The following is a 27,128-nucleotide window of genomic DNA, read 5'->3' as shown; positions in this document are numbered from 1 at the left end:
TTGGTTTCTTCCCTTTGGTTTCAGGAGCTCCTTACTTTGAGGCTTCAACTTCTTTTCTTATGCTACATTACCTTTATTACTATTTTTTTAGATTTAAACTTCCAGTGTATTTTCAGAGAAACTGTAAAACAAAACAAAACAAACTAACAAAAAACCAACCTACAGTCCAAGCTGCCTTGCAGGTTGCAAAAGAGGGAGGCATCAGTGGGCAGAGGGTGGAACACGATTTCAGGAGTGTAGAAAGAGCCCCTTCCTCAGCTGGCTCTGCTGAGGCCGAGGCCCTTTCCCGGCAGACCCCACACCACCCTGCCATGCCTCACTCCTCCTGGATCAGGAGCGTTCTGGTGGCCTCAGCCCTCTCTAGGCACAAGAGCTAGAATTAAACTGGAGATAAGCTCAAGCTCCCTTAAACCAATGTTTTCCAGCTGTGATCATGGTGCTGGGGACTTGCATATTTGGATAGTAAAACCATAATTATGATTCACAAAATCCGTGTAATGAGTTTCGACCAGCAGAATAGAAAACAATATATTTGTGTGTATCTTGGGTAGTTAGAATAAGTGCTGTTTTGTGAAAATTCTAGCATGCGAGATGTAAATATATTTCCCACTATGGATAGGCAAGAAAAAGTTTGAAATCCACTGTCCTGAGCCCTCCCATGTTGGCCCAGTGAATAGCATTAGGCCCCCGCCTAAGTCTCCTGTCAGCCCCAAAAGGAGGATCTGGTTAGTGCAGGGTACAAGTGCTTGCTGGAACTTTTACATACTGCAGGTTTTAAAGTTTCCTCTGAAAAATTTAACTAATTTTTGTTACTATTCTAAAAAAATAATATACAAACATGGGAGAAAAAAAGTTTAGGCAGTAACGTATGGTATAAAAAAGAAATTTTCCACCACCCTGCTTCCATGTACCATCCTTGATGATAACTACTATTTATCTTTACATAAATTTTCTAGACATAAAAGTACATGTATGTGTTCATGTGTTTATCTACATATATGTATGTTACATATGTACACATGCAATTAAATCTAGTCTTTATTTGTTCTGCTGTTTTTTTTGCTTAATGTATTTTAAAGATCTCCCCACATAACTAAATATAGAACTTCTATATAACTTGTGATTGAAGCATGTTACTCTATTATATGGCTAAACTACACTTGCTTTCCCTACTGTGGATATTTAAGTTTTCAATCTTTTCTCTTGAAACCTGTACTATGTTGTGTATACACTGTGCATACAGAATTTGTATACCTGCAAGATAAATTCCTAGAAATAACACCAAATTAAGACCATAAATTTGTTTTAAAAATATCTTTAATGTCATTTTATGTGTCCACTCTCCTCACCACCATTTTGAGATATCGATCTTGCTCACTGTGGTTTTGCCATCCGTGGTACGTTCTGTGTGTTTGGCAAAGACCTGGAAAATTTAGAAAATAGATTTCTATAATGCTCTGTGACCACATTGCAGATTAATGAAAACATACTCCCAGGAGTGCCTATGGTTTTATGACCCTTTAAAATTTAAATTTAGCAGAGATTGGACACAGCCTGCCGCTAGATGGATTGTTACAAATTCTGATTTTGCACATTTAATTCTGGAGTTTGATACTTGTTAATTGGCTGCCTCATTGGTAAATGTTTGCATTTCCTAAAATGGGGTTGAAATTGTAACATCCCTTGCAAATAGATTAATATGTAAAACATATCAGTTTTTATGCCTTATTATTTGGGGTAATTTGGCATATAGTTATTGCCTGGGTTTTCACTACCGAAGATAAAAGGAGGTTTAAAAAATGTTCTTGTTAGGATGCACATAACAGAAAAATGCACAAAATGTAAATGTATAGTTAATGAATATTTATAAAATGAGTGCCTGTGCAACCACCATCCAGGTCAAGAAAAGAATATCTCCAGCACTCTTCTAGCACCTTCCTCTTTGCAATCACAATTTCCCTGCTCTCGTGACCTTTTTGGTAACCTTTTCCTTGCTTTTCTTTATAGTTTTACCACCTCAGTATGTAGTCTAGACATTATAGTTTAATTTTGCCTGTTTTTGAACTTTATGTAAATAGAATCATACAGTGTGTATTATTTTGCATATGATTTTTTTTGCTCACTATTTTTGTGAGAATCAACTGTACTATTGCCTGTAGCTATAGTTTGTTCATTTTCGTTGCCGTATGGTATCCCATTTTATGACTATAACCCAATTGATTTATCCATTCTGTTGATGGAATTTTGGATTTTTTCCAGTTTGGGGTTATTAGAAGTTAATGCTGCTATGAATGTTTTTGTACATGTGGATCTATTTAAGATGGGTATAATATCTAGGAAATTGCTGTATCATAGGATATACGAATTTTAGCTTTAGTAAATAGAGCCAAACTTTTTCCAAAGTGTGAGTAGCCATGTATGAGAATTCCTGTTGCTTTATGTTCTCGTCAGCACTTGGTCTTATCAGACTTTTAAATTTAGCCATATTGTTGGAGGTGTAGTTGTATCTCATGGCAGTTTTAATTTGCCTTTCCCCAATTATCATTCTAGTTGAGCATCTTTTCAATGTTTATTTTCATTGGGCTTTCTTTGGTGAATTGATTCAGTCTTTTGCCCATTTTTCTACTGAGTAGTCTGTCTTTTGTTCTTATTGATTTTCTTATTAATCTATACAAGGTCTTGTGTACATATTTTAGATATGCACTCTTTTCAGTTATGTGAGTTCTAAATATCTTCACCCAGTCTGTACGTTGTCTTTACAATAGGGAATTGTGAGAAAACGGCTGAATGATAGCAAGCTGTGACATTGGTTGATCCTCTGCTTTAGAAATAGTGTCCAGTTCTTGAAGAAAATTGTTAAGACAGTGAAAATTACCCTTTTGATTTCTTTTGGCAATGTAAGACCAGCATCTTTTGTCATTTTTCCTGTCATTCTTCTTTAAAAATTGACTTTTTAAAATTTAAAATCTTTATTTTGTTATTTTTTTTGGTCGCACGGTCAGTTAATGGCCTTCTCTACAATTTCTATGTGCCGATCTTCAGGGAACAATCTGGAATTTCACTGTATGATGTTTGAGGTTGATTCTGTTTGTTTGCAAATATTTTTGTGTATAATTAACCTTTAAAATTTCATAGCAGAAAACAAGATAACTAAGAAAAGAAAAATCACATACAGCAGACCATAAAATCTTAGTGGATCCTCCTGTATTCATATTTTTTTTTGGATCACATGGAACTTCAAAGATTGAGGTAAGCCTTTCAAAATTTCTTTAATGCGCACACAGCTTCATAATGAGCACTCCATTTTGTCTGGGAAAGTCTTTTTACAGCCTATACCTAAATTTATACCTACAATTTGCATCATTTTCCATTGATGAGGTGAGATTGAAAAGAATGGACAATTTTTTCCCCAAAGTTTCCAAAAATGTTACATATGAAGAAGAAATGCTTCCAAATTAGACAGACTCCACAGATATTCAGGTATTTTTTTCAGGGAGGCATACTTTATCACAGACAGAGTTTTAGTTTATAACTGCAAATAAAAATCAGATTGGCTTTATTGTTTTAAAATTTTCTAATCGTGTATCCCCTTTCTCTCTGCACCTTGGGCAGACCACTGCCACTGCCCCACCCTTAGTATCCCACTTCTGTTAGCATGACATTTTCTGTAGACTTTTGGCAAATACATTTTCATTTAAGGAAGTTCCCTGCTGCTCCTGAGAGATTACTACCCCCTCCCCTAATTTTGGAGGTACATAATGTCATGAGTAATGAGAGAGATCTTTGGAAAAGAATAGGCTCTGCTTAAAAATAGACAAATTCTAACTGAAGAAAATTTTGTTCTTATAAGTAAGAATCTGGAAGAGAGGTTTTCCTGGAATCTGTTCGACCATCAGCATTCACCATTAGTCTAAAACTAATAGACAATTACATAAGTACTTAAAGACACAAAAAGAAAATGAGCTTAAGCCCTGGTCTTTCAAACAGGAAAAAACAATTACTGATGACTGTCTAAACTTCTTTGAATTTCCTATAGAAGAAGCTTCTGAAAGGTATAGTAGAACAAGGATGGTAAGTAAATTCTACCACAAGAATGGCAATGCCTAAAAATTCAGGGACTTGGATATTTCTTTTAGTAGATTTCTAGCAGAGTTCCTTGAGTTCCACCAATCTGTACAAACAGTAGTTAGAAAGATTGACTGATAATGTAACTTTCCCTGTAAACTGATTTAGGGTTGTTTTTTCGGGCTTTACTTTCAGAATTATATACACTGACAGACATAAAAATGTAAAATTTTAATTTTCAATATAGTAGATTAAGCAATTTAACATTCCTTACTAGAATGTGATATATATCATAAAGGAGTACGATATATGTATGTATATATTTCTACATACATATATATGTATATATATATGCTAATCATAAATTACACTATAAAGTTGTTGATTCCACCCCCATTTTAAAAATATTTCAATGTTTATCAATTTGGATGGAGCCCAGCAAAATTATATAGTCTGGTTTACATTTCCTAGTGATTTGTTGTGGTAGCCTGCTTCCATGATGGCCCCAATGATCCTTGCTTCCTAGTATTTACAATTTTGTATGGTCCTTTCCATATTAGTCACATGAGATTAGTCCATATAACTGAAAGAATATAGTAGATGTGTTGGTGTGAGACTTCGGAGGATAAGTCATAAAAGACATTGCCTCTTATGCTTCCTCCTCAATTACTCTGGGGGCTGCCAGGTAACCATATCATGAAGATACTCAGTTAGCCTTATGAAGGTGTCCACATGGCAAGGAACTGAGGCATCCCACCAGTAGTCAGCACCACTCTATCCTGTATAGGATGTCTGTCTGTCTGTCTGTCTGTCTATCTATCTATCTATCTATCTATCTATCTATCTTATTTATTCTGTTTCCCTGGAGAACCCTGAGTCAGTGAGTGAGTTAGTGAGTTAATTAGTGAATGAGTTAGTGAGGTATTTATTATTTATTTAAAAGCGTTGGCTAACGTGATTATGGAGCCTGAGAAGTCCCATGATCTGTCCTCTGCAATCTGGAGACCCAGGACGCCCAATGGTGTAGTTTGAAAGCCTAAGAGCCAAAGAGCCTATGGTGTAGATTCCAATCCAAGTCTGAAGGCCTGAGAAGCAGGAGCACAGAGGGCAGGAGAAGATGGATGTCCCAGCTCATGCAGTCGGGCAGAGAGAGAATTCAACCTTCCTCTGTCTTTTTTGTTCTATTCAAACCCTCCATGGATTGGATGATGACCACCCACATTGGAGAGGGCCTTCTGGTTTTCTCAGCCCACCAATTTAAAATGGCTAATCCCTTCTGTTATAAGATAAATGAAGTCTTGGGGATGTAATATATAGCACAGTGACTTTGGTTAACAATACTGTATTGTGTATCTGAAAGTTGCTAAGAGAGTAAATCTTAAAAGTTCCCATCACAAGAAGAAAAGTTGTAACTATGTGTGGGATGAGTGTTATCTAAACTTATTGTGGTGATCATTTTGCAATATATACATGTATCAAATCATTATGTTGTATACTTAAAACTAATACGTTATATATCAAATATAGCTCAATAAAAAAAGGATAATAAAAAAACGAAGCCAATTTAACCCATAATGGAGCCAAAATGTAATACATTGACAGTAAAAAATATTCTTAGAAACAAAACAAAAAATAAATCCAAGTTAAACTTGCCTTTTCCCCTTTAGTAAACCAGCAGAACCTGAAAAGACTGTTATCATGTACTCCTCCCTTCTGTTGTAGGGAGAGAAAAAGAATTGCAATAAATGAACTTTTATCCCACCCAGAGGCTGGAAGCTGACAGCAATATAATCTGAGTCTGGGAAAAGTCTTGTTCTTTTTTATTTATTGAGATTTTAGGGAAAAGAGCCTTTGTAATGACAGTCAAAGATTTTAAAAAGATGATTTTCTGTGAAGCCTTCTATGGAAAAGTCAGCACTCTCTGAAAGAGTGTTGTCCTATACTGACCCATAGCCCTTTTCTGGAAAGTCACAATTGACTTAGATGTATAAGTGGATTCACACAGAGGAAATAAAATGATTCATAACAACAATGTTAATACCAATAGTTACTATTCACTATACTAAGGGCTTTAGATGTATCATCTCATTTAATCCTCAACAATTCTATTCATCCACTTATTTACAAAGTATTATGTACCAGGCACTCTTATAGGTGCTGAGGATACAGCAGTGAACAATCTAGACAGATATCCCTGTCCTCATAGAGCTTAACTTCTTGTAGTAGATAGAGACTGTCAGCACATAAAGAAGTAAACCGGATAGTGTCTTATGCTGTTTTCCGTGCTATAGAGAAGAATTAAGGCAGGAAAAGGAGACAGGGAGTACCGGGGAGAATTACAATTTTAAGCAGAGGGCCCGGGGAAGATCTTGTTGAGAAGGTAACATCTGGAGGAGGTGTAAGCTATGAGGATATTTGAAGGAAGAGGGTTCTAGGCAGAGGGAAAAGCAAGTGCAAAAACCCTGACCAAGGAGCATGGCTGGCAGGTGGTGGGCTCCAACAACAACAAAGAGGTCTGTGGCTGGAGTCACGTGGGCAGGAAGAGAGGTGGGAGGTCAGAGAGGTAATCAAGAGCCTCATGACACAGGGACTTATTATCCAAAGGATGGACTTTGAGTGAGATGGGGAGCCCTAAGTTGACTTATATCTTAATAAAAATGTCTTAATAAAATGGCTGCTGCATTGAGAATAGATCAAAGTGGGAGGGGCCAAGGCAGAGGCAGAGAGAACAGGTAGGAAGTTACTGCAATAACCCAGAAGAGAAATGATAGTGGTTTGCACAGGGCTGTAGCAGTGGAAGTCTTAAGAAGTGCTTGGACTCTGGATGTATTTTGAAGGAGAGCCAAATAGTTAATAAGGGAAAGGTTATTCTGTGTTGAAGAATTCCAACTAAAAAATGCAAAGGGAATTATGGAATTAGAAAATCACCATTTTACAATGTCTAATGAAATATCTAGGCAACAATCATCAGTGGATGCTAAAACAATAAGGAGAAATATTAATAAGGCGTTTTATAAGGAATGGGTCAGTCTGACACCTCTGAAATCACTAATCTTAACATTACTAAAAGTGTGACAATGAGACATTATATGCCTCCTGATGTGATATAGTAGGATATACTTAGCATACTTAGAATACTATGTGGAGAATTCTTACAAATAGAAGCAAACAAAGAAATAAATTTGATGGAGTCTCTAGATCAGTGGTGGGCAAACTTTTTCTCCAAAAGGCCAGATCGTATATATTTTCGGCTTTACAGGCTACATACAGTTTTTATCGCATGTTCTTCTTTGTTTTCCTTGTGTGTTGGTTTGCTTTTATAAGACTTTAAAAATATACATGACCATTCTTAGCTTTCAGGAATTACAGAAATAGGCTAGGGGCTGGATTTAGTCTGCAGGCTATGGTTTGCCAACCCTTGCTCTACATCAAATGCCAGTTTACAGGAAGTATGGGAGTTAGAGGAACAAATTCAATACTAGCATGAGAAAGAAACAAGGCTAATCTGGAATTTAGGAAATTCTAAAGGACAAATGAATCAGCATGTTCAACAACGAAAAGCATTAAAAAAGGAGAAGGGACATTATAGATTAAGGGAAAAGCGATGGATCACCCAAATGCAATGTGTGGGTCCCTGTTTGGATCCTAACTTAAACAAGTCAATTGGAAAAAGATACATATTTTTTGAGACAGAGAAATTTCAACAGGCACAGGAAACTATTTTTTGAAAGAGTTTGTGTAAGATTGGTATTATTTCTTCCTTAAATGTTTGATAGAATTCACCAACGTAGCCATGTGGACCTAGAGCTCTCTTCATGAGGTTTTGAATTACAAATTTAGCATGCTTTATAAATATGATGTTGTGCAGATTTCCTACTTCTTTTTGTGTCCATTTTCGTAAGCTGTATTTTTAAAGAAATTTGTCTGTCTCGCCAATCTTGGGTGCAGCGATTTGCCTTGTGACTTCAATTCTCTGATGGATCAAAGAAGAGCTGTTGATTTTCAGTTTATTTAGCTTTTTTTCTTGTTGCGAGGACAGCAGTGACAACATCCAAGCTCCTTACATGCTGGATCAGAAACCAGAAGGGAAAGATCTAGAAGAGAGGAAAAAATGGATGCAGGAAAGAGAGAAGAGAATTCCTGGAGGGATGTGTTTGAGTAGGTGGGAGAGGGTGGGATCTGGTGTGTCAGTGGTGGGCTAGGCTTAGCTAAGAACGTTATGAGCAGCTTATCTATACTTACAGGACAAGGTAGAGGACATGGAGACACACGCAGCCTCGTGGGTCTATGTGGTAATGGGAGCTAGTGGAAGTCCTTAATTTGCTTCTATTTCACAATGAAATGGGATGCAAGGTCTTCTGGGGGTGGAGTAGGGGGGAGAGAAAGAGGAAGGTGAAGCAGGTGTTGAAGTTTTGAAAGAGAGAAAAGACTATGAAATGACCACTTAGGAGGGTGGGAGAGTAGATGGACTGGAGAAAGATAGTTTTGATTGCCAGATAGAACCGGGGCTCACTTGAGGCTCTCAGTCCTAATTTTGAAGTGATGTCGTTAGCCTCAGGAAACAGTATGATACATCCATTATAGTGAAAACTGCTAGTATCTCTCAATATCCATTTTCCTCCCTTTAGTAACCAAAGCCTAGAATTGTATCTGGACACGTGGCCCCCATAGTAAAGACATTCTCTAGCTTCCCTAGCAGGTAGGCATTGTCATGTAACTAGGTAGCTAAATTCTGGAAAATGGAATATAACCAGTAGTTCTCAGAAGTGGCACTTCTGAGAATCATTAAAGGGAAGCTTCATCAGCTAAGCCTGAGGGTGGGGGAAGATGTGGATGATTGAAAGAGAGAGGAGAAAGCATGAAATAATTACCTAGAGAAGTGGAAGAGCGAATGCACTAGGGAAATATGTTATGATTGTCAGGCAGCATTAGGGAGTTCTCCTGGGGGTGAGTGGCCTAAGGCAAGCACTCTATAACATCCTATTTTATACGTGAGGATACCAAGACTTAGAAAGATTGAGACTGACTCCCCAAATCTCACCTTGATTAAGCGGTGGTGACTCTAGGATCAGGCCACTACAGGTACTTTCTTGGCCCTTCTCCCTCTATTTTGGCATAGACACTTGAAGCTGTTGCCTGTCTGGGAAGCAGGTCACGTGTCCACTCGTCAGTAAGGAAGAAGGTATGCTCGCTGAATGAGCACACTCACACAGTGAGGCCGCAGTCGTTCCTGCGTGCCATGCCAGTGCTATGGTGCAGTTAGCAACGATTTTAGAGCAGCTGCTGTGTGCTTGGTTAAGCGCTCAGAACTGGAGGTAGGAAAGGGAAGGAAGGGGAATAATACTCCTGTGCAGATTCCTCATGTGCCTGTTATGTGCTAGAATATAAGTGTGCATTACAAATTATTTTTGAACACCTACTATGTGCTGAGCCAGCACTGTCCTGGGTTTTGAGCGATATAATAGTGAATCCCTCTGGAAACTCATTCTGCCAGCTCCTATCCCCCACCCTTGTACTGTAAAGACAGAACAGTTCTCTCTTCCTGGCATTGTGAGTCCTGTGCAAAGTGATGAAGAGAGGAGGAAAGTCATTTTTCCTGGTGCTGTACTCTGACAGTTGAATAGTCCCTGTCCTGGTTCCTGTCTAGTTTCCGAGCCTGGTTTTCCAGGCTTCCTGCTGATTTTGAGAGTTCCATGATTATTTCAATAACTCCCTTCTTTTCTCTTTAAAAGAACTTTTTTATTTTGAACTTATTTCAGAGTAATATAGAGTAACAAGAAGAGTTCAAAGTACTCCCATACCCTTTATTGGGATTCACTAATTGTTTATATTTAGCCATATTTACTTTATTGTGTTCTCTCTCTCTTATCTCTGTCTATACAGTTGTGTATGTGTATTATACATCTATATTATATACATCATATATGTCTATATTACATATGTAGAATTTTTTCCTGAGCCATTTCAGAGTTACAGACATCATGGTCCTTTACCCCTCATCCCACATTGTATATTTCCTAAGAACGAAGATATTCTTTTATATAACCACAACATAATGATCAAATTCAGAAAATTTAAGATCAACTAATACCATTTTATAATATACAGTCCATTTTTCAGATTACACTAATTGTCCCAATAATGTCATTTATAACAATTCTCCCCCTCTGACCCAGGATCCAGTCCCAGATTACACCTTGCATTTGGTTGTCGTGTCCTTTTCTCTCAAGTTCGCCAGAGTTTATCTCTGTTGTTTATAACCAAAGATTCTTAATAATGTAGTTTCTTTTTGATGTTTTTAACCAAAGAACCTCTCTGATATAGTCAGTGATGTCGTTTAATCCTATCAACTCTTCTAGGTAGGTATTAAAATTCCTGCTTCACAGATTAGTATCATGAGGCTCAGAGAAGTTAAGAAACTGGCCCATAATGACACAGTAAGTTCTGAAACTAGGATTTAAATCCAAATCTTATTTTACTCCCAAGCCCCTGCTTAGTCCATTGTAGGCCTGGAAGATATTAATAAACCACAATCCTTGCATTTGAGAATCTTACAGCTAGTATGGGAGAAAGATAAATAATTAGAATAGATGGCAGTAAATCCCAACCACAGAAGTATGTACAAGGTGTAGACAGAACATAGTCAATGAACTTATTTTAAGTATGACAAGAAATATGGTGATGGCTTCAATAGCAATAGAAGAAAACAGAATGAGTTTTCTTCCTTGGTGCCAACTGGGTGTTTATAGATTGTCTGTTTACTGTCCAAAGCATGATTAATATCAATCACTGATCAATGACTGATCAGCTAACATCCAACATATGCTCAGGAGGGTCCACGTTTAGTTGGCTGACATTGTTAACTTTGACATCTGCTAATGCAACATTACCTCCTGAATGTTAGGGACCCAAGAAGCTCCTATATCATTTCAATTCTTAGCTGGCCATTTTGATTAATGTTGACATCCAGTTCAGACATTTAGCTGTAACATATTGCAAAGATCCTAATCTATAAGCTTGCTTAAAATCTGCCCTGTTTAGTTTGATAGTTTTAAAACATTGACATTATAAAAGGAGTTCCGAAGGTAAAAGGGTCTGATCCCTTCAAGAAATCTAGAGCCCTTTCCCTTCTCTTTCTGTAAAAAGTCAAATGAAAAGTAAGCATCAGGCAAGAGGAAAACCAGAGCTACAAAATCAGAGCAAATAGCGTCTCCCATTTGTGGCTTCAGTTCAGAACCTGGTGACAAAGAGAAAATATGGAAAGGTCAGGAGCTCAGGTGGCATCCAGGGAGCAGGGGCTTGGAACGATGATGAGTATTCTGAGGAGGGTGTTAGCAAATCAATGGACCCTTGTGCTGGGTCAGGGGGACTGGACAGTCTGCAAAGGAGGGGAAGAACTGGATAAGCATGCATCAACAATATGTTATTGATAAGAGTATTTAATTTTTATTTAGTAGATGACATCTTTTAAAACAATTTTCATACTAAGTTGTTCTTAAGTAACTTGCATAAGTAGGTTCTCAAGTAATTTTGAACTGGATTAAGCTGAAAGGGGATAATAAGACTATTCTAGGGGCTGGCCCCATGGCCGAGTGGTTAAGTTCGCACGCTCCACTTTGGCGGCCCAGGGTTTCACTAGTTCAGATCCTGGGCGCGGACATGGCACCGTTCATCAGGCCATGCTGAGGTGGTGTCCCACATGCCACAACTAGAAGGACCCACAACTAAAATATACAATTATGTACTGGGGGGGATTTGGGGAGAAAATCAAAAAGATTGGCAACAGTTGTTAGCTCAGGTGCCAATATTTAGGAAAAAAAAAGACTATTCTACACAGAAAGATTTATGTTATTGTTGGCTCATGGGATGCATTCTTACTTCTCTTAGCCTAAGCTATCGGAAACAGAAATGACTGATGACCTGCCACCAGCAACCTAAAGCCCTGGCGAAGGGGTTGACTGATTTAATAAGTGTTTGCTGAACAGTTGTTGTGGGTCAGAACTTGTCTCAGGTCCCGGGAACACAGACGAAGCCATCTTTGTTTCTACCTTCAAGGAGCTTATTTACAGGGGAGCCCACAACTATGACTGCCATCTGTCCATTTGGTCCCTCCCAACTCTCTGTTTATCCATGAAAGTTTCAAAATCACAGAATATCAGCATCAGAATGAATCACTGAGATCATTTACTCCATCCCACTGATTTTGGCAGGACCACTCCAAATTCAACGCAAATGATGGGGCATATCCTCCGTTTGAAAGCTCTCATAAGGTAACAATGAACTCATCGTGTGATCTAGTCTAGTGTCTCACAACTTACTGTGTGAAATCCCTTCCATAGGATAATGATGTTGATACAATGCTAATAGCAACCACTGTTTACTGTGAATATGGGATGTGGTATGTGCCAGGTCCTGTGCAAGATAAGCAACATATTTTATCTCATTTAAAACTCACAACAATTCCATGAGGTAAGTACATTGCTCCCAATTTATATTTGGGAAAACTGAGGATCAGGAAGGTAAGCGGCTTGCCCAAGGTCATATATCTAGTAGGTAATGGAACTGGCATTCAATCCCAGGGTCGTCTGACTCCAGAATGTATGATTCCACCTAACCAAACAGCAGTATTCTTCCTTCTAATCTGTAGTAGGTATAGTCGACTCACCTCCCCAACATATTCTCTGATTATAGTATTGAGAGTGTGTGGCCGGGAGCTCTGAAGGGGGATGACAGGTGCTGGGCACTGTGGGTGCGTGTGGCCGGGGAAGGAGGGAGGCTATCAGGGAAGGGTCCAGTTTCAGATCCAAAAGACTCAAATGTGATACTCACACATGTATAGTCCCCACCACATCCCCATTACACCTGCAGGCATGTAAGCTGATTTCTGCGACACAGATAACTCAACTCGCCTTTTCTGGGATTTCTCTATCTGAATTGCTTGAGGGTGTGCCTGTCGTCAAGTGTTACTTCAACAGTAGCAAACATTCCCTAGGCGCGCTCTCTGGGCCAGCTCCAGAACTGGCAATGGAAACGTGGACCTTGGCTAATTCAGTCAGGCAAAGTGGTTAAGAGCATGGATTCTGGAGTCAGATTAATTTCAAATCCTGACGTGGCTGCTTAGTAGCTGTGTGATCTTGGGCAAGTTACTTAACCTCTCTGTGCTTTGAATTCCTTAACTGTAGAAAAGGAATACTGGCTTTCAGTCAGAGCAGGATGATGACGGCATAGATTTTTAAAAAAATTTAAACAGCTGTATTGAGTTATAATTGACATAAAAAAACCCTGCATATATTTAAAGCATACAATTTGACAAGTTTTGACACATCTACACATCCATGAAAGCTTCACCACAGTCAACATAGTGAACATATCCATCACCCTGCAAAGTTTCCTCATGACCTTTCATAATCCTCTTTCGCACCCCCTTTTTTGTCACTAGCCCCATTGCTCTGCTCACATCCAAACAGCCATTGAATCGAAAAGCTAAGATTTCTTGGAGAACTGATCCCTATATCATTATGTAATGTCCTCCTTTATCTTGATAATTTTGCTTGCTCTGAAGTCTGCTTTTTCTGAAATTAATATAGTTACTCCAGCTTCCTTTTGATTAGTATCAGCATAGTATGTCTTTCTCCATTCCTTTATTTTTAGTGTCTTTATATTTAAAGTGGGCTTCTTGTAGACAACATATATTTGGGTCTTGTTTTTTTAATACATTCTGATAGTCTCTATTTTTTATTTGATGCATTTGGAACATTCAAATTTAAAGTGATTATTGGTATAGTTGGTTTCATATCTACCATATTTGTAACTATTTTCCATTTGTTTGCTTGCTTTTTGTTTGTCTTCCACTCATAACACTGCTGTCAACCATTTCATTATCCATAAGCTATAATTGCCAAATATTATTGGTATTATTTTGAACAAATTGTTACCTGTTAAATCAATTGAATAAGAAAAATAAAAAGTTTTATCTTCATTTATTCCTTCTCTAATGCTCTTCTTTTCTTTATGTAGATCCCAGTTTCTAACCTATGTCATTTCCTTCTCTCTGAAGAACTTTTAACATTTCTTCCAAGGCAGATCTACTGGTGACAAATTCCTTCAATTTTAGTTTGTCTGGGGAAGTCTTTATTTCTCCTTTTGAAGGATAATGTCATTGGATACAGAATTCTAGGTTGGTGGTTTTTTCTTTTAACACTCCAAATATTTCACTCCACTCTCTTCTTACTTGCAAGGTTTCTGAAAAGAAGTCTGATAGAATTCTTATTCTTATTCCTCTATAGATAAGCGTTCTTCCCCCTCCTGGCTTATTTCAAGATTTTCTTGTCTTTGATTTTTCTGTAGTTTCAACATAATATGCCTTGTGTAAATGTTTTGGAATTTGTCATGCTTGATGTTCTCTGGGCATTCTGGATCTGTGGGACGGTGTTTGTCATTGCTTTTGGAAAATTCTCAGCTATTAGTTACTTCAAATATTTCTTCTGTTCCTTTCTCTCTTTCTTCTCCTTCTGGTGTTCCATTACACATATGTTATACTTCCTGTAATTGTCCCACAGTTCTTGGATCTTCCATTCCATTATTTTTTCATTCTTTTTTCTCTTTCCTTTTCAGTTTGGGAAGTTTCTGTTGACACGTCTTCAGACTTGATCCTCTCCTCCGCTCCGTCCAGTCTGATGATGAGCCCCTCAAAGGCATTCTTCATTTCTGTTACACTGTTTCTGATTTCTAGAATTTCCTTTTGAATTTTCTTAGTGTTCCCATTTCTCTGCTCACATTACCCATCTGTTTTACATGTTGTTCACATTTTTATTAGAGCCCTTAGCATATTAATCATAGTTATTTTAAATTCCTAGTCTAATAGTTCCAAAATTTCTGTCATATCTGAGTCTGATTCTGAAGCTTGCTTTGTCTCTTCAGACTGTGTTTTTGCCTTTCAGCATGCTGTATCTTTTTTTGTGCGTGTAGAAAGCTGGATATGATGTATCAGTTAAAAGGAACTGAGTTAAATAGGCCTTTATGTGAGGTTTTGTGTTTAAGAGTTAGATTGTATACTGTTTGCTGCAGCTGCTGTTGTTGGAGGCTAAAATTTCCACTATAGTGCTTGTTTTTGTCTCCCATTTGTCTTTGGATTTCCCTAGAGACTCTTTCTTAAATAAGAGTTAAACAAGAGGTAAATAAGGTCCGAACTTTGCAGTTCTTTGTAGTAATCTCCTGTTATACAGAAGCCTGATTGATACTGATATGGTGATTAGGGTTCAGTCCTTTCGTTAGCCTGTGTCCCACAGCTATGACCTTCACAAGGGCTTGTCAGCTTTTTTCCCCCTTAGGTGAGATGGAAAGTCTAGAAGGGTCTGGAGTTGAGTATTTCTCTTCCTCCAGGTAGGTGAGGCCCTGGTAAAATAATTTCCCTGAAGGGCAGGCTTTTGTTAAGGAGAACAGGATGCTTTGGGTATATTTCACGATGGTTGCTTTTCTCCTTCCCCTGCTGGAAGCCTGAGGGTATTTTTCTCTGATCTTCACCCTAAGAATCTGGTGGGGTTCCTGGAGGTAAAACTCGTACAAGTATGGGGGCTCCCTAAGATTGGGCCCAGAGTTCTTAACTCTCCAACTAGTCCACACTGAGCCTTCAGCAACTTGTCAATTACAGTTTCAGTGTTTCCACCACTTTAATAACCTGGGTGAAGGAAAACTTTCCTATGACTCAAAATCTAGAAGCAATTAAAGCAAATACTAACTAATTTATTTTTTTGCACAGCAAAACTCATCACAAGCAAAGCTAAAAGACAAGTGACAACTAGAAAAATATTTGCCACTCAAATCACAAATAAAGGCCTAAACAACTTAAAAATTGAGGGAAAAAAGGACCAACAATTCTTCTGAAGAATGCATAAAAGATAGGAACATACATTTCATAGAAACAAAAGAAAAGCTTTTACACATGTGAAAAGATGCTCTACCTCAACCATAATGATATCAAAACTAAAAGTGTGTTGACTTATCAATTTTCATGTATGAGATTGGCAAAAATCCAAAATTTTGACAACGTATTCTGTTGAGAAGGCTGTGAGGGAAACAGGTACTCTGGCCCTCTGATGCCTTCCTGGTAGAAATCCAAATGTTACAACAACTTTGGGAGGGAATTTGGTGACATATTATCCAAATTATATATTCATTTGCCTTTTGACTCAGCAATCCCACTTCCAGGGATTTGATTCTACAGCTAGACGGACAAAAATGAAGTATGACCTAAGCACAACACTGTGGTTTAGTTTATAATGACTAATGATTGGACATAACCCAAAATGTCCATCAATAGGGGACTAGTTGAAGAAGTGATGGTACATCCACCTAATGAAGTATTCTGAAGCTCCAAAAAGTGATGAAAAGATCACTATCTACTGAAATAGAGTGGTTTCTAGGATATGTTGTTAAAAGAAAAAAAGCAAGGTACAGAACAGGGCTCAGAGTGTGCTAATTCTTGCTAAATAAATAAATACATCAAAAAAGAGAAAATGAAACATTAAACTAAAATCTAATAAATTGTTATGTATGAGAGGAGGAAAAGAACAGGATGGAGAAGAGGTAGACATAGATGTGAGATTTCTGTAAATTTAGGTGATTATATAGTTCTGTCTTTGGAGCCATGTAAATGTTTCATATAGTTAAAAAAATAAAACTAAATGAAGAAAGAATAATATTAGTTCTTAACAATAAAAAACAAATGGAATCAAATGAGCCAGACTATACCAGGGCGGTGGCATAACCACACTGAGAAAAAATTTCTTCAAATGATATAAAATACTACAACAAAAGCAAAGACAAAAAATACTGCAGAGAAATCTTACAGTATAGTCAGTAGTCTTGTAGTTCTTGTCGTGTTGAAACTATTATAGGATTATTGTGAGGTAAATAAGTAGTTGTGTTAATGTGTTTTGAAAGCAAGATTTTCAGCTCAAGAGGAAAGAAAACCAAGTATAAAGTCAAGGAAGTAAAACCATGTAATTTTTTAATTTCAATCAGAAATATAGTAAGAATTTATGATTTCCCTCCACATTAAAAAAATATATAATTTTTCTTGCTCTGTTCACTGAAAAGGCCTAGAAGCCATGAAAACCTTGTAGAAATGAGCATCCCTATCTCCCAGACTGTGGTATCTAAATACAATTTCTCAATAAAAGGAACCAGAGATCCTTTGAGAAATGACTGATTCCAGTTCTGGATTTGAAATGTACAAAGTGAGGTTGGGATATCTTACGCTGTTAGAAAGCAAGGAAGCCATATAAAACATTGGGATTATGTCCAAAGGACATAGGAGCCACCTGGCCTAAGATGGACCATTTGCACATCACAATGCAGTCAACTGAAACACATCACATCATAAAAATTCATTAGTTCATGATCATACTTGAAAAAACTGACTTTATTTTTAAACCATATATATATACATATACGTATATACATATACATGTGTATATATACATATATATATACAACTAGAGTACCAATTAATTGATTTGAAAATTGATAAACCAAGGGCAGAAAGAATCAAGAATGTGACCTGCTTTTCCTATATGAATTGTATTTCAGAGTTAAATAGTTGGAAAAAAAATTCTTCTCCCTCTTCTTCTTTCTCCACCTTCTCCTCCTCCTCCTTTTTCTTCTATCCTTCTGGAAATTTCTATAATTATTTTATTTTTTTCCAATTGTTCTTCAGGTGTACCAAATTGGATTAATTATAATTCTTGGTTTATAATATATTAATATCATTGATGCTTCCCAAGCCCTCTCTTATTTACTTATTTATTTAAAGATTGGCACCTGAGCTAACAAGTGTTGCCAGTCTTCTTTTTTTCCTCCCCTTTTTCCTTCTTCTCCCCAAAGTCCCCCAGTAAATAGTTGTATATTCTAGTTGTAGGTCCTTCTGGTTGTGCTGTGTGGGACGCTGCCTCAGCATGGCTTGATGAGCAGTGTGTAGGTCTGCACCCAGGATCCAAACCTGTGATACCCCAGGCCACTGAAGCAGAGCACTGCGAACTTAACCACTCGGCCATGGGGCCACCCCCCCCCCCCATTTATTAGTTTATTCATTTCTTTTTAATAATATAATGAACTCCCGTTTACTGAAGTTCTTCACTGATAGAACGGTTTGAAGTTCTGAACAACAAAAATATTACCCTGATAGTTTAAGAAATGTCCAAACAATTGCTTAATTATTGGAAAATTCTCTTATGAAACTGACTTAGACTCACAATTGCATAATGCAGTTGCTTATCATCAACAATAATATTGGAAACTTGATTTACAACGTGAGTTCTCAGTTCCTCACTCACATTTGGCTTGGGTTCCTACCTTTTCCTATGTAGAATTACCTCAGTGTAGGTAATGCCTTATCAGGTGTGGCCCCTGCAGATTCACGAGCAGATCCCCAAATGCCAACAGGCTTGGCAGACAGACATTTATATTGTTTGGGATTTTCAGAGCCTCTTGCATAGGGAAGCTCACATTTTTCTTCAGCTTTGGAAGTTTCAGCTCCTATTTCTTCAAGCACGTTTTCTGCATTACGCTATCTCTTCTCTTTCTCTGACTCCAGTGACCCAAATGTTAGACGTTTCATGTGGTATCACAGATCCCTGAGGCTCCTTTCATTTCTTTTTCCCAATCTTTTTTCTCCATGTTGTTCCAATCGGATACTTTTAATCAACCTGTCTTCAAGTTCACCGATTCTTTTGTGTCATCTCCATTCTGCCACACTGCGCCCACCCAGGGAGTTTTAAACTTTTGGTTAATGTATTTTTTAGTTGTAAAATTTCCATTTGTTTCTTCTTTATGTCTTTTATTCATTTTCTGAGAACTTCTGTCTTTCCGTTTGCTTTAAGAGTACTCATCCTTACTTTTGGAGCACTTTTATAACAGCTGTTTTAAAGTCTTTGTAGGATAATTTCAACAACTGTGTCATCTCAGCATTAGCTGAGTTGAGATTTTCCCGGTTCTTCCTATGCCAAGTATCTCAATATTTTGAATATCATGTTATAAATATCTGGATTTTATTTAAATTCTATGGAGAATTAAAAAAATTCAAAAGCAAGCATTTTCCTAGGTTGGGTTCAGGCCACAAGTTCTGATCAGCTTTCTGTGGATTATGGCTTCAATGTTCAGTTTTCACAGACTTTGTCAGGCTATTTGGACCTGTTCTGCACGGGAGCCATCCAATGGCCAGTCTGGGACCTGGGCCATAGCCTCTTTCTCAGTTCAGTTCCTAAAGTTCATGGTATACTGCTTAGGGCCAGATCTGTGGATGTGCAGCTAGAGTGGGTCCAGGAGTTCACAATCAACTTGGGGGTCCACTGTCCTGAGCTCCTCCCCCTCCACAGTCTCCCTGGAACTTTGTGTTCCTCTGAGGCTCCCTTTGTGGTTTTCCAACCAGAAATCGGGGGCTTTATTTACCCCCTTTCTGTCATGCACGTCCTGTAACTTCTGCACCTGCATCTGGCGCCATCTGGTGGGAGGACAGAGAGAGAACAAAAGTAGCAGGGCTTCCCCCTCACTGCTGAGACCCTCGATCCTCCCATCAGAGATTCCCCCTCCCCTAGTTTCAGGTGTCTGTGGGCCTCTGCTGCCACTCTCAGGAGACCCCTTACTCGCTCCTCAAGCCCGAGATGGAGGGTTTCTCCAGAGTTCAGTCTGTGCTGATGCCCACTTCCGGGTTTTCGCTGCCTTGAGTCAAGGCTGGAGGATACCAGAGGAGAGTAGAAAAAAAAGTAAACTCAGAGCTAATTCAGCAGCACTCCAAATTCTAGTTTTCCTCCCCAGTCTGGCTGCTGCTGTTTACTTTCAGAGTCCTCAGGTAGCTGTTCTGTGCCTTCTGTTCAGATTCTATGGCTGATCCATCTTACCGGAGATGGATCAGAGCCAGAACCTGAAAGTTCTTCCTTAAAGAAGAGCTCCACTTCATCAAGGAATATTAGAAAGTCAGCATTCTTGCATTGCTTTAACGTCACTAAATCTTAACATCATTAGGAGGAGGACAACTGACCACTACGTGCCTCCTGATGAGATGTAACAGAAAGTACTTATGAATCAGTCCTGCCTGAAACAATTGAACCCAAATTTTGTTAAACCTCTAGAGCTGTATGCTAGCTTATTATAGAAGGTCTGGAGCCCCGAGAGTGAGATGATGCTCCGAAGAACCATTACCCAACCTAGGCTGTGAGACTTTCTGTAGTATGAATGATCTGGTGTCGCCAACAAATAAACAGCATTAAGAAGAAGCTGAAATATTACGGAATAAAAGAGACTGCAGAGACTACCAAGTAAAAGGGGGATAAATCTCATGAGATGAGAGGATTCAAAGAGAAAATGAGTGTAAAGTACTTAGCCCAGTGCCTGGCAAATGGTAAATGAAAGCTGTTACTGCCTCTTGTCACCTCTCAGAGTCTCAGCCTCCTCCTCATTTGTAAGACCCAGGAGATGACGGCCTCCCTCTGAAGACTGCTTAAGGATCAAAGAATTCAGCCAACTTAGGTCCCTTTCCCGCTGACCTGGGCAGGAAGGCTGGACCCTGGCAATATCCAGTGCAGTGTGTACAGTTGGCCAGTAGATGGCAGCTCAAGCTAGTCTATCTGGAACTCTGGACCCATGAGGGAGCTAGTCTTGTTTTTGCTCTAAGAATCTGGGTCCTGCCTCATCAACCATCAGCCAGTGTTCCCCTTTTCATCCTAGGTAGGAGGTATAAAGCTGGAGGGAGAGAATCAGTGGAGCTTCTTAGATAGAATAAGGGTTCTAGTAGCAGTTTGCTGAAGCTTCGTCATCTGCTGGGCAGAAAGGTATTCCTTAGACCCAGTTAGACCAGGATTCGAGAACCACCTGGCTAGCTGTGACTGGACCCTGCTTCTTTTCCTGAGTCCCAGTGCCTCCTGCCCCATCCTGACTCACCTGTGTGTAGGTCCAACCTGGTTCACCTTCTCTTTCCCATCAGACTGGGAGGGGGTAATTTACACCTATGCACCCACTCACACCTGGCATAGGATGCCTTCAGGAAAAGCTTATCGAATGAGTAAATAAGTAAATGCATTATGAATATTCAATGACATACCCTTCTTCCCCAGCAGACTCCAGAACAGGGTATATGCATTTTCTTTTTGTCTCTCAGCCTAGGAGGTAGCCTGGGGAGTGATTAATAGTGCATGTAACTGGATTACTTAGGTTTTAGTCTCAGGTCCTCCACTTACTAGCTGCATGTCCTTGGACAAGTGCCTCAGTTTCTCCTGCAAAATGGAAATAACAGTAGTACCTATCTTGCACTATAGTGCAGACTAAATGAGCAAATTCATTAAAGTGCTTAGAAAAGTGCCTGCACATAGTAGGCACCCCATGCATGTTAACTGCTATCAGAACCTTGCCGTGCTCTGAGGCAGATTTAATGCATTTACAAAAATGCATTCACGGAAGATACCTAAAGGGCCTAGTGTGGCTGTGTGGTACGGGGGGATGGCTCTCAAGAAACAGCAGCTTCCTCTCCAGCTCCTCCCCTCCTCCACCTCCTCCTCGTTATTGGTATTATCATTATTGATCTTTTGAGGAGGCCTAAAGTAAGTCTCTGAGCCCCAGGAGTCATGAATGCTGTTTGGCCACCTCCTTCCAAACTCAGGCTCAGCAGCGGCCTCTGCAGTTGTCCGCATGGTGTTGGGGACAGAACATTCAGGACTGAGGGGCCCTCCTCACAGTGCCCAAGGATCAGAAGGCACTGAGGCAGGAGGAGGGACCTCCAGAGCTGACTTTCCTCCTCTGTCCCATTTCTGGTGTGTGTGGTGCTTTTGGGAGCAATTTCTGAGAGTCATTGCTCAGCCTTGGAGCCGTTGTGCAGGTCAAAAGGATTCCTGCATTGGGTTCGCCTGAACTGCACAAATTGTGTGGGCAGGACAGGGGATTAGTACGGTCCTGGATGATCTCACCACGTTTTTCTGCATGTCAGTCTGGAGACATGGTAGCTTGTGACAGGTGACCACTAGGTGGCATTATCAATGTGAAGAAATCATTAGCATGTAACCTCATCACTTGCCTTGCGCAATAGATTGGAAGAGCAGATACACATCTATCTGGAGAACAGCAAACCTCTCATCTCAATAAGTTCCAGCCATCTGGCAGGATTTGGGGTGGAAACGGAGGCTGACCCAGGAGAATGTACGTGGTGCAGGAGCACAAAAGCTGGGGGAAGGAGGAAAAGTCAAGTGTATCTGGTTGTGCAGCCCCTGCCCACCAGTCTAGTCCTGATTCCTGAGGCCCCTCCTCTGCTTTGCCCAGGAGACAGGCCAAGCCCGCAGGACGCCTTGGTGCCTTTCCCTCACCACACCCTCTGCCTGCCAAACCCTTCTTGGTTCCCTTAAGACTCAGTCAAGGTATCATCTCCCTTGATCCAGATGGAACTGGCTCATAGCTTCTTTGTGCCCCACTGTCCCCACACCACCTTTTCCAGGTCTTTGCCACTTTCGTGGACTTAGATGTTTACCATCGAGTGAGGATTTTCCGGCTTGGTGTTGGTGGGGGTGGGAAGAGGTCAGGCTGGTTGTAGTCAGTCTCCCCCATGGATGTGTAAGGGCTTTCTCACCCACAGCAACTCTTTGGGGTTCCAGGACCCACCCTCTGCCTCAGGGCCTTGAGAATGTCCTAGAATGCTGTAAGTTTGTCCACACTGGGTAAGCAGTGTGGGGAGGCCTGGCTGTATAACCTGCACAGCCCAGTGCAAAAGGAAAACACAGGCCCCTTTGTTCAAAAACGATTAAGAATTTCAAGATAGTGACAACAGAGCATTAAACCAGAAGCATGGCCCTTCTGACAACAGGGCCCTGTGTGACTGCACAAGTTGCACACTCGTGAAGCCAGCCTTGGGTTTGGCCTTGAGCAAAGTCTCGGGTGGGTCTTCTGTCTGTTGAACGGTCATCAGGTGACCCACTGGCCTCTTGAAATGTGGTTGGCCATCATCAGACTTTTCAGTGTATGAAGCCTTTCACATCAGCACCTCCTTTACTCCTCAACTTTAAAATGTAAGAGAAATAGCCTAGAATTTGGAGTTAGGCAAACCTGGATTCGAATTCTAATTCCATTACTTAATAACACATATCATGAACATCTCCAGGTCTCACATGCCTTATCTGCAAAATGTGAGTTAGTAACACCTACCATGAACGCTCTGTAGGTTCAAATGAGATTGAATGGAGAAAGCACTGGGTCTGGAGCCCAGACCTATCATGTCTCACTGAGCCGCATTGCTTGTCCCCAGAAGCATCTGATCAGGAGAGAACAGTGGCAGACACTGGGCCTGACGGTTGGGCAGTGCTTGCTCAGTGAGGAGGGTCACTTTGTGAGGCGCCATGGAGCTCCTCCTGAGTGCTCCATGGTCTCTGACAGCATCGACTGAGTCAGGCAAACAATGAGAGACCCAGGGAGATGCTGGAGAAGCTCTTAGATTACAGAATCACCACGGGGGAGATTCATTCATCATTTTATCCAACAAATGCTTGGAATGCTTCCTATTCCAGGTGCCAGGGATACAGTGGTAAGCAAAAGAGGTGGGGTCCTGACCTCTGGCAGCTTAAGGCATGCGATCGTGTCTTGGATGCATCCCTCCCTACCCCACAATTAACCAGCATCTACTAGGTGCCCTTATGAGGCAGGAAATGAGACCACAGCAGGTGCTGTGAGACCCCACCCACCTCCTTGATGGAGATGAATGAAAGCTGAGTGCTTTCATTCCCAACAGCCAACACCTGTGACTCTTTTGTAGGTGGGCTGTCCTCAGGCTGCTGGAGCTCCCTTTGCCGAGTGCACAGAGAGCCAGAAGTGCCTGGGAAATGACATCCCCAGGGGCAGCCCTTAACCAATGATCGACATGTGCAGAGGTGTAAAGACTCTAGCCCTCCCCCCGCCCCCCCCGACTGCAGACAACTCTCAGGTGTGACAGATTTTTTTCCACAACTCCCCCACTGGACTGAGCCAAAGTTACTCTCCTGGGACTTTGCTTGATCTCACATCCTCGACGGCCCTCTTTCCTTTCTTGCCCCTCATCTTCATGTGTCTGCCTGCTTTTCCTAGGACCATTTCCTAAGAACTTATTTCAGACAAATCCTTGTTCAGAATCTACTTATGGAGAACTCCCTGACTCAAGATAGAAAGAGAAGAAAAAAGGAGATAGCGATTTTTTCCATCATGTTACAGAGATGCAATGTGTCAGAGGTAAGTCATTATCATAATTAAAGTACAACTTTGGAAAATAATTCCTTTTATAAATTAGAGTGCATTTGCAATTATCCCTGTAATTCTCCCTATGCTGTAATACTGTGATGACTCTCCCTTACTTGCATTCTGATATGCTTTGGGAGTGGGGAAAAAGTGAGGCATTCCTGCTTGCTGGGCTTTGCACAAAACCTTATCCTTTATTGTACCAAATCTAGATAAACTCATGGCAGTGGGTCCTCCATGTAAACATCAACCATCGCATGTTTTCCATGTGAAAAGAGTTGAGGCATGCCGGATTGGGTGCGTGGGAATTTCTGGCTTTATGCCTGCCTGGACCAGCTTCACAGGAGTAGGGCCTGCAGGCCCAGGCTCCCGCAGGCCCATGTGAACGGCACACCTTCTTCCCACCAGGAATGTCTTCCACTCTCATCTAATCCCTTCCCACTTCTTCAGGAAATTCTCTCAGATTCCTTTCTCTCCCCCGCAGCCCACCCTGAGCTCCCCTTCTTTGGCACTGCAGAAAGGGGTTTTTCTTGGAACCATTTTCTTAGCACTTGGCCCACTTTCTCTCTCCCCTCAAGATAGCTGAAGTCTTCGAGTTTCTAGCAGGAATCACAGACTGATCAGGCAAGGAGCACATGAGGAGCCTCAGCCACAGTCGGAGGTGGGAGCTGGGGCTGGCCCTGCTGTCACAGAATCATGGCTATGACTAGAGGATGAGCTTAAGTCCCCCAGAGCTTGGTTCCTCCCACAACCAAACCTATGTCAGTATAGCGTGGATGCCAGGGCACCTGCCCAGCCCACCTGCCGAGTTTGGAGCCTAGCCCTGCCCACCTGTGGGGACCTAGACACCTCCCCTGAGGGTCTGGACCTACCCTTGGACACTGATGGTGTTCTGCTCTTAATAGCCCTACACACTGTAGCGCCTGGAGCCCCTGATTGCCTTGCATAAAACTGGCAGCTCCTTATTTCCTGGACTGAGCTCAATCTTACGGTGCCTCTTGATTCCAAAGACTCGGCCTCTTGCCGCTTATCTCTGGGCAAAACCTGGAAGATTTCTGCTCTCCTTCACCAGACTTCTGAGTTCTAGCAAGCCTGGACGCTGAGGCTTCGGGAGTAGTGACATAGAGCACATGTTCCTTGGTATCACAATCTATTTTCTGAATCTTTCTAGACTCTCTGACTAGCTGGTGACATTTATAAGCAAAGGATCCTGTTTTACATCCTTAGGTCTTCTACGGCTGTTTGTGGTAGTTTCTTACATATGTGAATGCTCATTAAATATTTGCTGATTAATTGCAGTTCCCTCTCTAGGGCTCCTCATGGGCCTGGCTGTGGCATGGACTCATTTGAATCATCCATTCTCTTTCCATCCATCCATCCATCCATCCATTAACCCATACATCTACCCACTCAGTCATATAATAAATATCTGCATTTGAAATAATGACTATTTCCTCTGTACCCATCTCACAGACTGAAGAAGAGATTTTTATCCTAAGAATTTAGTCCAGGGAGTGTGGAGTGGCCATGTTTTGAAGGTGAAGGAGGGGATGACAAAGTAAAGGCCAAGCTATTCTGGGACTGTGTTGGGTATCACTCCCCAAGGGGCAGGGGTGGGCTTGCAGATGACAGGGCAGGTAGGAAAAGGCTTCTATTCTTCCTAATGGGCTTAGGACTCCACTGCTCTTAAGAACTGGTGTTTGTCCCTGCAAGGTGTGTGTGATTCCACAAATACGCTTTGGATTCTTGAAGGAATAAGAATGTATTTGCAAATCCTACTGCCCCTGAGACCTCGAAAGAGGACTGGCCTGAGGATGGTGGCTGGAGGCCACTGGCGGCTATTTCAGACCAGTGAGTGCACACTGGAGAAAGACATGCTGAATCGCCTGATGGGGCAGGGGTAGGCCCCCTGGTAGGACTGGAGCTTCCCAAGGCGTGGAGAGAGATTTCCAATGTGGGGGTTGGAAAGAGAGGCATCCACAGAGACGCCAGCACGAGGACTGGGAACAAGGTCAGAATGGGATGAGACCAAGTGAAAAGCTGTGTAAGAGGTTTAACTCTTAGACACTTCTCCCCTGGATATGGGAAAAGGCATATTAGTACTCACTTTTAAAGTCTTTTCTCTCCTATGCTGTGGTTTTCTCCATGACTTCCAATGGATCAGGAAAGCTTGAATCACCTGTCCAGCCTTGAGGGTGGGGTTACAGAGGGCAGTGGGGGCAGGGCACACTGGGTAGCAGACCTCCCCTGTCCTCTGTCCCCGCGTCTTCCTATCCCGGGGCCTGTGGCAGCTGCAGATTTGCCAGGAGAGCAGTGGTGGGAGGCTCAATGCTCAGTTCAGGGGGGAGGTGCCCTCTATCCAGAAGGAGACAGAAGACAACCCTGCTCTTTCTCAAATACACCAGAGAGAGTGCACCCCTAAGGCAAAGGGAAAGCTGAACTCAGAGTGACCCAAGCTGAGCACCTGCTTTGGGCACTGGGGACACGCAGAGAATCTGGCAGACACAACCTTGGTCGGGCTTGAGGAGCTCACACCTAAGAATAATCCAGTCTTGAGCAGTGCCTGGCCCACAGCAGGTGCTCAGGGCATTCCCTTTGAGAGCGGAATGAGCAGTGAGAGGGCTTCAGAGTACATTTCAGCTGGGCTTGGAGAAGCGGTGGGTGCAGAGGCCCACAGGTGGGAAGGTCCATGGGTACACGGAGGGGCGTGGGGGGGGGGGGTTGTTCCCATGCAGCTGACTGTAGTGTAGTTGGCAAGAGGGAGGAGGACCTGAAACACCTGCTCTGCTGGCTGGAAATGGCCTGTTTCGTTGACCAAGGGCATC

At 41.1% G+C, this 27,128-nt stretch overlaps 1 protein-coding gene across 4 annotated transcripts in view; it reads right to left on the bottom strand.

The window, feature by feature from the left end:
- Positions 1 to 1,299: 1,299 nt before the first annotated feature.
- The window catches only part of TENM4 (teneurin transmembrane protein 4), a 2,707,421-nt gene continuing 2,681,592 nt past the window's right edge, over positions 1,300 to 27,128 (bottom strand). For all 4 annotated transcript variants that reach the window (XM_070274328.1, XM_070274325.1, XM_070274326.1 and 1 more), the window contains one exon: positions 1,300 to 1,423. In XM_070274328.1, the coding sequence (XP_070130429.1) occupies positions 1,346 to 1,423 (78 nt within the window). In that variant the 3' untranslated portion in view covers positions 1,300 to 1,345. The remainder of the gene's footprint in view (positions 1,424 to 27,128) is intronic.

This window comes from Equus caballus, chromosome 7, assembly GCF_041296265.1.
Source record: "Equus caballus isolate H_3958 breed thoroughbred chromosome 7, TB-T2T, whole genome shotgun sequence".
NCBI classification, from domain to species: domain Eukaryota; kingdom Metazoa; phylum Chordata; class Mammalia; order Perissodactyla; family Equidae; genus Equus; species Equus caballus.
This window is presented reverse-complemented; position numbering and strand designations above follow the sequence as displayed.